The 13,684-nt window shown below is 43.8% G+C and overlaps 1 protein-coding gene across 41 annotated transcripts in view; it reads right to left on the bottom strand.

Moving 5' to 3' along the window:
• rims2a (regulating synaptic membrane exocytosis 2a) overlaps window positions 1–13,684 on the bottom strand; it is a 129,304-nt gene that overhangs the window by 23,791 nt on the left and 91,829 nt on the right. For 29 of the 41 annotated variants that reach the window (XM_031874426.1, XM_031874422.1, XM_031874420.1 and 26 more), the window contains 2 exons: window positions 4,424–4,524; window positions 2,200–2,366 (listed from right to left, as the gene is read on the bottom strand). The exons of 10 other annotated variants lie outside the window; for them this stretch is intronic. In XM_031874426.1, coding sequence (XP_031730286.1) covers window positions 2,200–2,366; window positions 4,424–4,524 — 268 coding nt within the window. Of the gene's footprint in view, window positions 1–1,420; window positions 1,646–2,199; window positions 2,367–4,423; window positions 4,525–7,226; window positions 7,476–13,684 lie in introns of those variants that run through there. 2 more of the 41 variants (XM_031874455.1, XM_031874453.1) reach the window with 2 other exon arrangements.

Below are 13,684 nucleotides of genomic sequence, written 5' to 3'. Positions count from 1 at the left end.
TTAATTTGTTTTCTCTCAAGTCCAGGCACACACTGTGCAGTACTAATATGGGTAAGAAGCACGGACTTGGATCCTGCTGTGTATGGGATTTGAAAGTGAAGACATCTTGTTAGCAGTGAAAGCTAAGCTTCTGTCCTGCTGTGGGATTCCAAATCAGTTTGTTCTTGAATTTGCTCTTGACATACTTTGTACACCTGCTTCAGAAATGAAACTTTACTCTCTTGTGGCCAATTAAATCGTGTCATGTTAAATATAGTCCTAACATGTTAGAACTGCAGTTTGATGCATGCATGAAGTTAAAAAGTGAAGATTTTCCATACATTTAGTCATGTATGTGGGATTGATTACAATGAAATACGACCGTATTGTTTCATGCCACATGGTGAGATATGAATACTTAATTAAAATCTATGAGCTAAATTATACTCACAAGGCAAAGCTATCCATAGAGAAATTAGACAAGAGGATGATTGGAGAACCTAAGCATTGTTACTGTGAAAGGGAGACGTATCAATGAACTGCAATCCATTAGCAAAATGTGCAGGTTTTAATTTAGCTGAGTATTCTCTGTGCGAGTGGAGTTTGTTAAAGTGTCTCACCGCACTGCTGTAGGTATATGTGAAAGAATCTTTAATTTTCTCCTAATTACACCTCGTGGTATCTTGCTATGCAGACATGCAGGTTTGCTTTTTATTTGCAGAGGTTTTGAGAGATCTGAGGTTTCTGCCTTCACCCAAAGCCAATGGAATAGTGTTGAGATTCACCACTATCGTACTTGTATTTTATATTTAATTTCCATTTTCAGGACATAACAGGACATTGTTTGTATAAAGAGACATTGTAGAAGTTAATTTGGACATGGGGGAGGACAAAGATCCTATTAATGTATAAAAATGATGATCAAATGTCATGTCTTCCATCATGGGGAGAATAAAGGAATCAATTCCATATTCCGTCCTATATTAAATAGGTTGATCTCACGCTAACACTCACTCTTACAAGTAATATAATCTCTCTTAAACTTATCATCACTTGTGCTTTTCTACACACAACATATATACTGTACACATGTACTGTATTCCTGCAGCTGATATCTTAAAATCTCTGCAAATGAAACTGAACCTGTCTGCATGGCGACATAAAAATGTGTTTTTTTTAACTTTGTGATAATTAAGTGAAGTGTCACTTGAATCTCATGTTGAATGCACTGCACTGTTTCCACGTCATGGGTTCCCATACTCTACTTTAGTATCGGTATGGGTTAATAGGGCCACCGTTATCATGATTAAAGGGTGGAGGACAGTCACCACACTCTGCTTTGCACGTCGTCATATAAACATGCAAGAGTCAGCGGGGCACTACGGGGTCTACGTTGTTGTTAGTAGGAGTCTACGGTTAGAGGCTGCCACACACGCGTTACCTGAGGTCAGTCTCTGAGATACTCCTCTGGTGCGAGTCCTCTTCCTTCTCCACCAAATCCTCCTGATGCTCCTTGTCTGTGTCTACCTCCCCCCCTCCCTGCGATCTCCCCTCTTTACTCGACCTCCTCCCCTCCCCACCTCCTCCCACACCCGCCGCCTCCTTCTTTAGCACTTCCCCTAACTGCTCGTCCCCCACCCGAGACTGGCTCCTTGATCGCAACTGGCTGAAGACGGAGACGGAAGCAAGAGAGCGGCACATGCAAAGCAGAAAAGAAAAACCACACAAAGCATGAATATTGTCAACAACAAGAGAAAGAAAGACAAACACAGAGAGACAGCGCAGCCCGGATCAAAAGCAGACTGATTCAAAATAACAGAAAACAGAAATGTAGACTTACAGCAAAGCACCATGCAAATGAATTAGTTTTTGTTGTTTTTCTTTGATATGAGACAACACCCGAAGAGATGCAATGTGTTTTATGTTTCAGTGTGTGTTGCCAGATATGGACAAACTTCCCCCCACAGCCTGAATGAGCAGAGTTCAACCATTTGGTTCCAGATTTTCTCTAAAACAGAGCCAAACCTGAACTCACCACAGAGAGAAAATGACATGCATTTTCCTCTTTACGTTGAACCGCGTGCAAACTATTTCAGAGGTGAAAACGTCTGGACTTGGCAACATATATGGGAAGACATGTTCACAGCTGAGGGGGGGGATTGGTCCATTCCTGATAACAGCAGGATGAGTTTGAGGAGAGAGACGAGTTCACTGTCCTACCGGATTTTGCGGTTTCCTTGCGGCCTTTCTGATTGGACAGACATGTAGCTCGTGCTGCTGAACCGAGAGGCACTACTGGTTCTCGACACAGCGGACACGTCGCTTACATCGCTGTCCGACGACTTGGCCGACAGGTTATCTGAGCCCCGTGGATCTCTTCCCGAACGCTGCAGAGAGGGCGACAACAATACGATGTTATGGTGATGTCTTATAAAACAAAAACATCTTTCTGGTGCAGTCACAAGTCCAATCTGAAGTCCATGCTCTTCTCAAATGTGGTTGTTCATACTGTGAGACACTCATTTAACACCAAATGTAAACTTCAAAAAGTTAGGAAAGGGTATAAACTTTAAGCGCAAACTTTTGGCTTTTTAATTTTTAATTTGCAATTCATCATTTACATACAAGCACTTGGCAAACAGGTAACCTGAGGTCCCGGGACAGTTGTCCTCTGAAAGTAATCCAGCCTTACCAAAATGATTACATAATATAAAGCGGATACATTTAGCTCTATCCCGACCAAACACAACAAGAAAATCCTGCTTACATGTTAATGCATCTGTAGTAATCATTTACTTTTGATAAATGAAGTATAGCTTGCTGATGGTAGTACTGGAAGGCAGACGGTGCCGTATAATGGAAAAAACCAGTGACAGATTTTGACTAAACTAGCTTTACTATGAAGCCTTGGAAGCTAAACTGGGAGTGCCGATTTTGGCATCACCCTGGTTCAAGTAATAGTGCAGAGCTGGATGTGTACATAATAATCCCTTGTGTATTTGCTGTGGATTGTTTACTGTAAGGGAACCTGAACTGAGTGTCACAGTAAGTGGTTCGTATTGTATTTCAAGAGCAAGCGCTCAAGTCTTGTTTAATAACAGCCAGAGCTTTGTTTTGTCAGTGGCACTTCTGAGGAGGATACCGTTCAGCAGGAAAGCACGCACCTCGTAATTTCATCTGCTTTTCATAGACTCCGAGCAAACACACTGGCTGCTCCAAAAGCTGCCGTTTTTCATTCCAAAGACTTAAAAGGAGAGCCGGACAGAGAGCCTCAGTCTCCGGCCCAGACGGCAGCGAGGACACCGGGCCCGGGCCCGAGCTCTCTAAACATGTTCAGGACCTCTCCAGAACAGAGCGGTAAACACTTGACTCTGCACACACTCACTGTCACATTCCTCCAATTTACAACAAAAGGCTTAAAGGCTCAGTTCACCCAAATGACGAGGAGAAGACATATTTCCTAACATACTTCTGGTTGTATCTAGTCCTACAGACAGTTTGGGTTTTATGTGCTAAGCTCTAGAGGTAGCCACTTCTTTGTCTGACTCAAAGCACTGGTGAATGATATTTCATGTAAAACAGCAGTGTCTTCCCAGAAACGCTGTACCAGTTACTCATAAATATCCACAGACCTTTCTGTGAACATGATTTATTATTTCCTTCACTTACAAACATTTCCCAACAGAAACTGATTTTGAATTGTCCTGAGTTACTAAGTCATTGTTTATTCATCAGAGGAACACTTCACCCTCAAAATGACAACTTTTACATCAATTACTCACCGCGTGTTACCTAGAATTTTAGAAGAAACCGTTTTCCTCGTACCAGTGAACGAAGAATCGAGAAACGGCCAAAAAAGGAGTTGATCTTTGATTTTGGCAAAAACACATACTGAGCATACGACTGGATAAATGAGACGGGGATGTTACTGCATGAGTTGCGTGACAGTTTGCACACAGATGTTTTGAAGTAGTTTTGCTGTTGTTCAACGCAGCCTCCATTTACTTCAATTCATCAAGGATTTACTCCGTCTTCAGATTCTCCCCTCACCGTGGAGGCATGCGAGAAAAACAACGCTCTGCAAGAACTCAAGGTAACAAGTGGTGAGTGATTGAAAAGGTCCTTTTAAGGTGGTGTATTCCTAAATCGGAGGTACATATATATGTATATATTTAGATCTTTTGTGATGTGGGTGAATTGACCCTTAAAAAACCAGTTGAAACTAACTCAGTGCTCTCCAACCTTTGAACCGAGTTGAGTGTTTACCTGTTTCGGTATGTTCGTGTGACTTTGTCTGTGTGTGCACGAACAGTATGCAAACATCAATGCACATGCGCAGCATGATGTTGATATGTCCATGTGCACATGCTCGACCGCTTGCAAAGTGGGCCATATGGCCAATGCTTACTTAGCACGCATCCAGCCCATCTAGACGCGCTCTTACCTTGTGGTAGTCCTGCTCCAGTCTGGGGTCGGAGCCCACTCCCTGCTTGTACTTGTTCATCTTCAGCTTCATCTGCCTGGTCCTCTCCTCCATGTCCATACCTAAGCAGCACAGAGACAGGGGGCGGTCAGATGGGGGGGCCGACGCCGTGAGGGAGGCCTGATGGAGGGACACACTGTTATGGTGGAGAGACAAGCTTCTGCCGAGCTATGAGCCATGAGCTATGACGGGGACAGATCTAATGGGATAAAGCGGAATGGTCGGCTGTTTTAACACAAACACAAACAGAAAATACTGACTTGTAAACGTAAGCTGCATAACGTGTCGAACAGCTGCATTTGTAACCAATTGTCACAATTCCAGGCTGATCATCGACTAAAATGTTCTTTTTAATTGACTGAATAATAATCAAATAGCACAATTTATTGATTCCTGCTTCATAGTATCGAAGCTTTGGACACTGATATCGCAGTAGATCAAATGTTCGACTTCCGACAATGCCCATGTTGGGACACACTTTACATGAGATTCTAGATGAATGAACCCATCCCTCTCAGCACAAACTGAAAGGCTTGCAAAATCCTTTTTTTTTCTAATTTCGGTGCTTTGTAAAATCATCACATCATCATGTTTGCCCATCTCATCTCCTCCTAAATTCAATTTTAGCACTGTGCTTTGTTTCGTGTTGCTGCGAGCGCAATTTGCATCGAACAGACATCAAGCCATAATCAATACAGAAGCTTAACCTTGTTCTGCAGGAGGTAATAATGCCACTGCATAAGAACTGTGCCCATTTTATGTAACCGAAAAGACAATAAACACCCCGAAATGAAAAGCTCACAACAAATACTTTCTGCTGAAGCGGCTACGTGTCGCCACTTTCCTGCTGTGCCTGCATCTCCATTCTCTCCGCTTGCTCTCTGCCTCTCTACTTTTGCGTCATATGATGGCAATGATAAAGCGAAGATGAATGTACAAGTGCCATGCGCACATACAGTAAGCCTAGAGCATCACGTACGTACACGCAGGCGGACAAAAGGAAAGCGATACAAGCTGAGAGCAAATGAGTGAAGTGAATCTTTCTCATTAGAAGAGTTCATTCTCTGTCTCTCTCTCGTTAATTAACGTCAATAAACTGCTTCTGTCTCACGGCCTACACACTTCCATGTCTTTAGTTTTCTCTAAATGACAAGAGAAGGGTCATTTCATCGAAAGGACATTCATAAAAGTGCTTGTTATGTCACACAATTTCAGTGATTGTTTTGCAACATCTGCGAATTTAAAAACGTGTTCAGCTATTGCAGTTCTGCTGCTCTTTAAGCAGCTGGTTAGCTGAGCCTAGCACAAAACAAAAAAAACAGCTCGCCTGGTTCTGTCAAAAGTCAGTCATTGTTTCATTTCAAAGCAAATGTGCTGAAATAAAGCCAGACAATTAAAAACATATCCCTGCATCAATTCCTTTCAAACTGTTCTTGGTCTACTGAATTAAAATCAAACGGGCTACGAAATCAATTTAGGGAATGTTGAAAATGTGTTTCCTCAGAGAGAGTAATCCAAATAAGGAGAATTCTTCTGCCATACATTGTCAGCTAGTAGAAAATCAAACAGTGGTCCAATTCCAATCCGGTCCCTACACCCTCTCCCTACCCACGTTCCCTCCATATGCGCACTTGTGTGGGGGGGTCCGCCATATTAAATTCTATCTCAAACCAATTAGCGGGGACCGGAAGTGGGTTATAAAAGCCTCCAAGAGTGTGTCTACATTAATGCGGACACAACCAGATACCCTAACTGACCACGTGCAACAGTGTTTTGTGTTGGAACACGCGCTGAACAAATTTCTCGTTCCGTACGACTACCGGTACCAACATTTACTCGTAAACTGCTCAGAGTAAGAGGACGTTTAACATTATCATACAGACATCAACAACCTAAAGGTTGCATTGTATTTAGGCTCAAACATACCCTTTCCTGATCAATTCATTTGATTGTAATGTTATGTGTGTATATTTATACACAGCATTACAATAATTAAGTGCAATAATTCAACTGTGCAACATCTGGCATTACCATTTATTTATACTGTACATTTAAACTTATATTCTTATACATTTATACTATTCTTGAATTTTCCTACTCTTTATCAATGATCCCATTTTTCAGTACAATAATTTGCACTGTTGTTATATATTGTAGTATACATAATTTACATGTGTATTGTCATTGTATTGTAGTATAATCCTACATACCTATTTTTTTATAATTTAACTTTGTTATATATCTCTATCCAAGAATGGGAGCAACTGTAACATTACCCAATATCCCCCTGGGCATCAATTAAGTATTTCTGATTCTGATATTTGTTCATAGTTGTCCCGAAGCTTGCCACTGTGTTTATACCCGACACCTTAGAGAAGGTGCTTCATTCAGCTGTGAGTGTGACTACAAACCGAGTGGAGGAGTGTAGGGGCCGGAATTGGAATTTGGCCAGTGTCTCATGTCTAGACCTGCAGCAAAGACACCACAGTGGCATGACCATGACTGCCACACAGCCTGTCCACAGCAAAATGAACACGAGTGATGACAAAGAAGCCAGAAGCATCATCTGCAGAACAATTAAGAGCACAAACGGCACAAGAGAATGAAGGCGAGCAAAGCAGGAAGAGAGAAGAGGGAAGGCGGGTGGGGAAGGGCAAGCCAGGAAGAGGTATAGAGTGAATTAAAAGTAGGAGAAGACGAAGAAGAAGAGGAGGCTGAGTCAGAAAAGAAAGGTGAAGAAGAAGAAGAAGAAGAAGGGACAGACCTGAGTTCGTCCAACCTGGTGAGTCCGTGTCTTCTGGGATCACATCACAGAATGGACAGACACAGACAGAGGAGAGGAAGATGGATGTGAGAGGATGCACGAGGGGTAAGGGAGGGGGGGACGGAGGAGAAGAGGGAAGGAGGGCGGGCCACCCGATCACCGTGATCGCCAAGTATGCCCGGTTTGCGGGGTCAGAGTGAGGAGGGAGAGGAGGGACACGACACGACAACGACAAAAACGACAAGAACAGAACACATAGACAAAATCATAGAGTACACCAAGAACACACAAACTCCACCATGGGCACAGTGAGAAGTCAAAACAGGAGAGGCTGAGGTAGAGGCTAAGAGTTTGGTTATTAGAGATCAGGGGGGTGGGGGGGAGGTTGGGAAGGTGAGGTTCTGTGCTATAAAAGGAAAAAGAGCTGAAACAGTAAAGAGATGTTAATGCGCCCTACCAGATAGAAACTACAAACCTCTGGGGAGAGGTGGGGAGAGGGGGGGAGGAAAGGAGGGTAAAAGGAGAAGTGGATGTCACTTGAGTCTGCATGGGGCAACTGTGGGGAGACAGCCTGGAAAAATAACATGAAAGGAAAGAAAAGAACACAAACTGGAAGCACAGAGCAGCGAGCGCACAAAAGAGAGAGACGACTACCTCGCGTGGGTTCAGCAAAAAACGTGAAGATTGACGACAAAATACAGACGTAACCTGAGTAGAGTGCGCGCGCACACACACACACACACACACACACACACACACACACACACACACACAGTCGTCAGCTACAGTATCTGTCTCAAAAAGAGGTTACGTAACAAGATCGACGGCTTGCTTTGAGGCATCTCTGTTGCTTCTCATTACATATTTTCTCCCTCTTCGTATTATTCCTTTTTTCTTTCAATATATCCTTCTTCTCTTTCTCTATCGTGTTGTCTTTGTGGTGTAAGCAACCAGCCGTGGACCCGCGTGACCTCAGTTCGTGGGTTTCGACATCGGGGTCAGTCTGTGACCCTGTAGCCCCTCCTCAGAGTCAGGCTGCCCCCTCTGGCCACCACTCACATTGCTCCTGTTCTCCACCCTTCCTGTCTGATCTCCGTCCAGGAGTCTGAACCTGACAGTGACAGCTGGGAGGGCAAAAGGAGCCCACTGCGATCAGGCTTCATCTTCATACCCCCTTACACAGAATTTTTGCATTTAGCTCAATTAGTGCGCCATTAGCATGAATAATGAAGTGTCACATGAATTTAAAAAAGACAATGTGAGACATCTGCCTCGCCGGCTTTCATCTCTTTGTGGCAGCTAACATCACCTCATTAGAGAGTCAAATGATAAGCAAGAGAGCAAGTGATTTTCTTTTTCTCCTTGTTTCAGCTGCATCATGTAGGTCATCGGCATAAGAGAGTGATATGTTAAGACAGACATGGGGTGAGTGTGGGAAAGGTCTCCTGTGGTCTGTGGGTTTATACTGTATGGTACTAACGTCTCATATTCTACCCAGACTACAGACATGCAGCAAGGTAATCCATGTTGCAAACAATTACAAATGGTTATTCACAGAGGTAACATAAAACGTGTGGTGTTTTCACGATGGAGGTACCTACAGTTCCACAATAGTAAATGCCATTTTGGGTCACGAATGCTGCAAATGAGCTCAGCTGCATTGACACTAAATTATACAAGACACACCAGGCTAAGTGTCTATCGTAAATGTTTCTATGGGAACAGTCAAAGCAGTCTCAGTGCACCATGCATGTTTAAACATGTTTTTATCTTGCTCAAATAAAGTAGTCCTTACTTCCCAGAGAATAGCAACAAAGTACCACAGGACAATAGAAAACAGAATGGAAGTCATGGTCCATTTCATTGAGATCAGACATACAACACAGATGTTTTTCTTCTTCCAGACTGTGGTAAACTGGGCACATATCTTTGCTCCTAATATATACAACACCATCCTAAATGTTTAAGTCCCGACATCACCAGCCCACTGTTCTTCACTGTCAGCTAATACGGATTCTCTGAACAGACAAATGTGGATGTCTTCACTATTAAACTGCAAAAAGCCTCCTCACATCCTCCCTCGCTCATCATTCAGTTCTAGGGCATTTTGTTCTGCTGCAGGTCCAGAGGCAGATTAACTGACTGGTATGGGAAACTTGTGAACAATAGGTGGGGGTGAGGGATGTGATTAACCCCCCCCCCCCTCACACAGTCGATGTTGAGGACCCTCGACTGGCCTTGAGTGTTAATAAAGTAACGTGAGTGTGGTCACGCCGGAATAGAGCATCGTGCTCAGTCAGCCTCTCCGGGATACATAAAAGTTGAGAAACATTATGCAGAGGCAAAGACACAGAGAGCAACAGAGGACCAGGGAGTTTAAAGAGAGACAGGTCTGAGAAAGAAGAGACCGACTTATGAGCATTTAAAAACTACGCAGAGTAGTATAGTAGAGAGTCAAAGCTTGTAATATCACTTCGTCACACTCTAGCAAAACCAATACAGAAATGCTCACAGAATCAGATGGTGCAGACGCATAACACTTTTCCTCTGGCTTTGTTTCAACAACATCAGTTACATCTGAAGCCGTGATCATGTGGGCACTGCGTGTCCGCGAGTGACATAACAGGTAAATATAAAGGAGGCTAAAATTCGGAGGGAGGTGGAGACGTGTTTCCATGGCAGCACATTAAGCTAATACAGCAAACACAGCGGCGGAGTCATTACCTCAGCAACACGTCTCGTGTTCTCCTGCAATGCATCCGTGGATGACAGCGTCTCATCAAACTTCACTTCATTAAATTAAGCACGACATTAGGTTGTTGCTTTGTTTAGGGTAATGGCATGTGCTGTGCTTTACAGTTCAACGCTTAGTGATGATGAAGAGTGTGTAGAGAAACATCAGCTCCATGCTGCACTGCAAAACCACACCAAGAGAGGAGAGAGAGGAAGACGGAAGGACGCCATCCAGAGGCTGACCTGGGTAAACTCAGGTTAATCGTCTCTTTAAATCCTTCTGCTGGCCCATTCAAAATAAATAGAGAGATTATATATAGAGTATTTCTTTTTCATCCAGCTCCTACTGTACAATGTCCAGGTCTGACTTTGGTGAGGCAGTGTTCCAGCTGATAAAGAATCCACACAAGGACAGCGTGGAGAAAGTCTTCAATGACGGATCACTTTGGCAGAATGTTGCTCTGATTTCAAAGGTGCAAACCTTTACATGAGTCCGTGAATAACAAACAACCGATTATCCTTTTCTTGCTCTGCAGAAGAATTTCACTCTGTGGAAATTCCCTTTAAGGCAGCTCGACAGCCCTAATATTCTACTTAAACTCTCAACTCCTATGATCATTAACTCTTGATTGTTTAAGCTAGAAGCTCCTAAAAACTTTATAAAACAGGGTTCTCCACGCTGAATCAGGCACTTCTCAAAACTTTATTTCCAGCAATTATAACAGGTATGTGGGGCAGCATGAGTTACCTTTGTTAGATTTAATACAGTTTGGTTGGTTTAAAATGTCTATATCGTTTGTTAATGCGACCCCTGGTCTTACAATTATTCCTTATTATTAAAGTGACACGCTCAGTTGACAGAGAATTACACGAGTAAGCAGATTTGGTGCTTCGCTCAGGCCCAAACGTCAGATGATGGATACGTTGCTGGCTGATCGAGTCCTCGCAGTTACGGCACAAACTCACCACAAGGCCGCCTCGTTCTGAAAGAAGTGTTTTCATTCCGTCATGACGAGGCTCCACCTCATCGCCGTGATGCGCTGAAATGCACCGTCAGGTGGCAGCATTACCTTTGGCGTTTACATCGACCGCGCTGTTGGGACTGATTCAGCGAGTGTTTTACTGTTCATGGACTCATACGGTTGATTGTGCCGAAAATTTGAATATTCTATCAAAGTGAAAGTGGAGTTTAAAGTGTCAGAAATCTACACCCAGACCAACCAACCTGCGTCAGTGAGGGAGGAGTGTGGCTGTGTCCCTCCGTCAGACAGAGAGCCATTCAGCCCTCGCTGCTGGTCCTCCCATGTCACTTCTACACGCATACAGTACAGATTTACACACACACACACACACACACACACACACGCACACACACACACACACACACTGGTTTGCACGCTACAGCCATCTCAGGGACCCTGGATTAACAAGAGAACTTTTTGTATCCTGCACAAAATGTGCAAAAAAAAAGAATCATTTTTATCTCACTACCTATTAATACAAGGTTACACAAATATTTAACAGTGATAACAGAGGCCAGTGTAATGATTGGTAAGAAAGAGAAAGACCTCTTTGCCACTTCAGCACTGAATTCATGGACAGCTCCTCATCAAACATAATGAACTTTGCTCCATCTGCTGGCCAACAAGGGTAACAGTCCAGGGTGGTCTAAAAGTAGGAGATTAGACTCTGCAGTACTTCTACGGCAAAGTGAAATGCACAGAATTCCCCAAACACTACGCTTAATGTGTTGAGATGCAATAATCTATCTTAATTTGTGGCTAAAAATTGCAAAGAGTTATGTATGACTGAAACTTACAGTCTTAAGGATGCACTGCACTGAGTGTACTGAGTGTGTGTTTATGTGTTCAATAATCCATGTCATATTGAAATGCTTGGCGATTTCACAATGGAAATACAGTCGAGAGCTCTTTCTCTGTGAGGTGGATTTCTATTACAGTAGACAGCAGATTTGGGCCGTCTTGGAGCCAGACAGGGACAGAGACGAGCAGAGATCACAACGACAGCTCTCTGTACATGTTAACATCAGATGCAGCTACGCACAACTCTTACATTTGATCAACTCCATACGAACCAACCACACTCAGTCTACATAACAGATGGCATGTGGACAAAGGGAACTTCGTACGGCTAATAAGAAAGAAGAGTCACCAAGAGTAGAGCAGTAATTAGAATCACAGATGCGAGCGAATGTCACACATGAAGAACTCGTGTTGAACCGAGAAAGTCCACACAGCAAACTCACGCCATCACACTACTCTGGCTACTTGCCTTTCCTCCCATTTACCGGTGGGCCTTGGGGTTTTTCCTCACAGTCTGCTGCTAGTAGAGAGAGACAGATGGAGGCTCGTGAAACGATGGACATCTGAAAGCCCCATACTTATAAGTCACATTCACATGGCAACTCATTTCTGCACGTGCTCAAACACAGAGGCACATACATCTACAGAGCCACAAGATAATGTGGCTTTTTTTTTTTTACAAACCTTACACTGTTTCCACTGAGTCAGCCAGCACTACAGCTATGGCAGTGTTGAGTAATAGCACGGCGCAGTCAAAGGACAGAAGCACGCCACATAAACAGATGGGAAAGTAGGAAGTGGAAACTGTGGGGAACTCCAGTTTCTGCCAACAGTCTGGCTGTTCATTCAAGCCTGTGGATGAATGGACTGTACAGATACACGTACTGTACATTACTCTCATCCGAAAACAAGGTCGTAACTGAGCTTGTACTTATAACATATCCATTGATATTTTAAAGGAAAAATCAAGCAGCATTTCAAGAAAATGGAGAAAAACACATGGATTGGGTTTAAAGGTTGTTTCTGTCGTAAAAAAAAAACACACACACCTGAGCGACCATTTTGGGGTTTAGACGCCCCGGGCTCCTCCCCTGCTCCCTCTTAGGAGTTGCCACACATAAACAAATAACATACAAGACAATTAGGTTCATGCAAGTGTGAGGTATGACTATAGTTTGAAACACAGCAGCGAGACGAAACAATAGCAGGTTTATCAACAGTCCAGCTCTTCTATGTAACCAGCACAGGGCAATAACAAGATCCAGTCCACAGAACACTACACACACACACACACACACACACACACACACACACACACACACAACGTTTGCATTACATAAGCCGAGTGCCATACGGCTCTGTGGGAGCTGCAGCACAAGGTCAGATCAATAACTCCCCCCACTGCCCACACACTGCCACTGTCCTGCAAGGTAAGGCAGTGAGAGAGAGAGAGAGAGAGGGAGAGAGAGAGAGAGAGAGAGAGGGAGAGAGAGAGAGAGAGAGAGAGAGAGAGAGAAACAGAAGCACAAAGAAAGAAAGGAGGGAAAGAGAGAGAGGTGAGAAAGGATAAACTGTCTGACAAGGAGAAAAAGTAGAAAGAGAGATTGGGGCAGGAATAAAGAGGAAAGGGCGACACAAAGGAGCGATGGAGAGGTCCAGACAGAGAGAGCTTCAGAGTGATAAAAAAAAAAGATGGCAAAGATACAGAGGAAGGGCAGGAGAGAGAGAGAGAGTAAATAAGAGAGTGAGGAAGACGGAGAGAGAGAGAGAGACGGGTTGGCCGCTGTACAGAAGACAGGGAAAGCCCTCATGGACTCTGACAATGATGAAAGAGTTCTGCGAGTGCTTTGACAAGTCCTCCAGAACTGTTTGAGCGCCCCCCCCCCCCCCCCCCCCCCCCCC

The sequence above is a fragment of the Anarrhichthys ocellatus genome, unplaced genomic scaffold (genome assembly GCF_004355925.1).
Source record: "Anarrhichthys ocellatus isolate YVR2014 unplaced genomic scaffold, GSC_Weel_1.0 scaffold81, whole genome shotgun sequence".
Classification (NCBI taxonomy): Eukaryota; Metazoa; Chordata; class Actinopteri; order Perciformes; family Anarhichadidae; genus Anarrhichthys; species Anarrhichthys ocellatus.
Note: the sequence above shows the minus strand (reverse complement) of the source record. Positions and strands in the feature narration are given on the sequence as shown.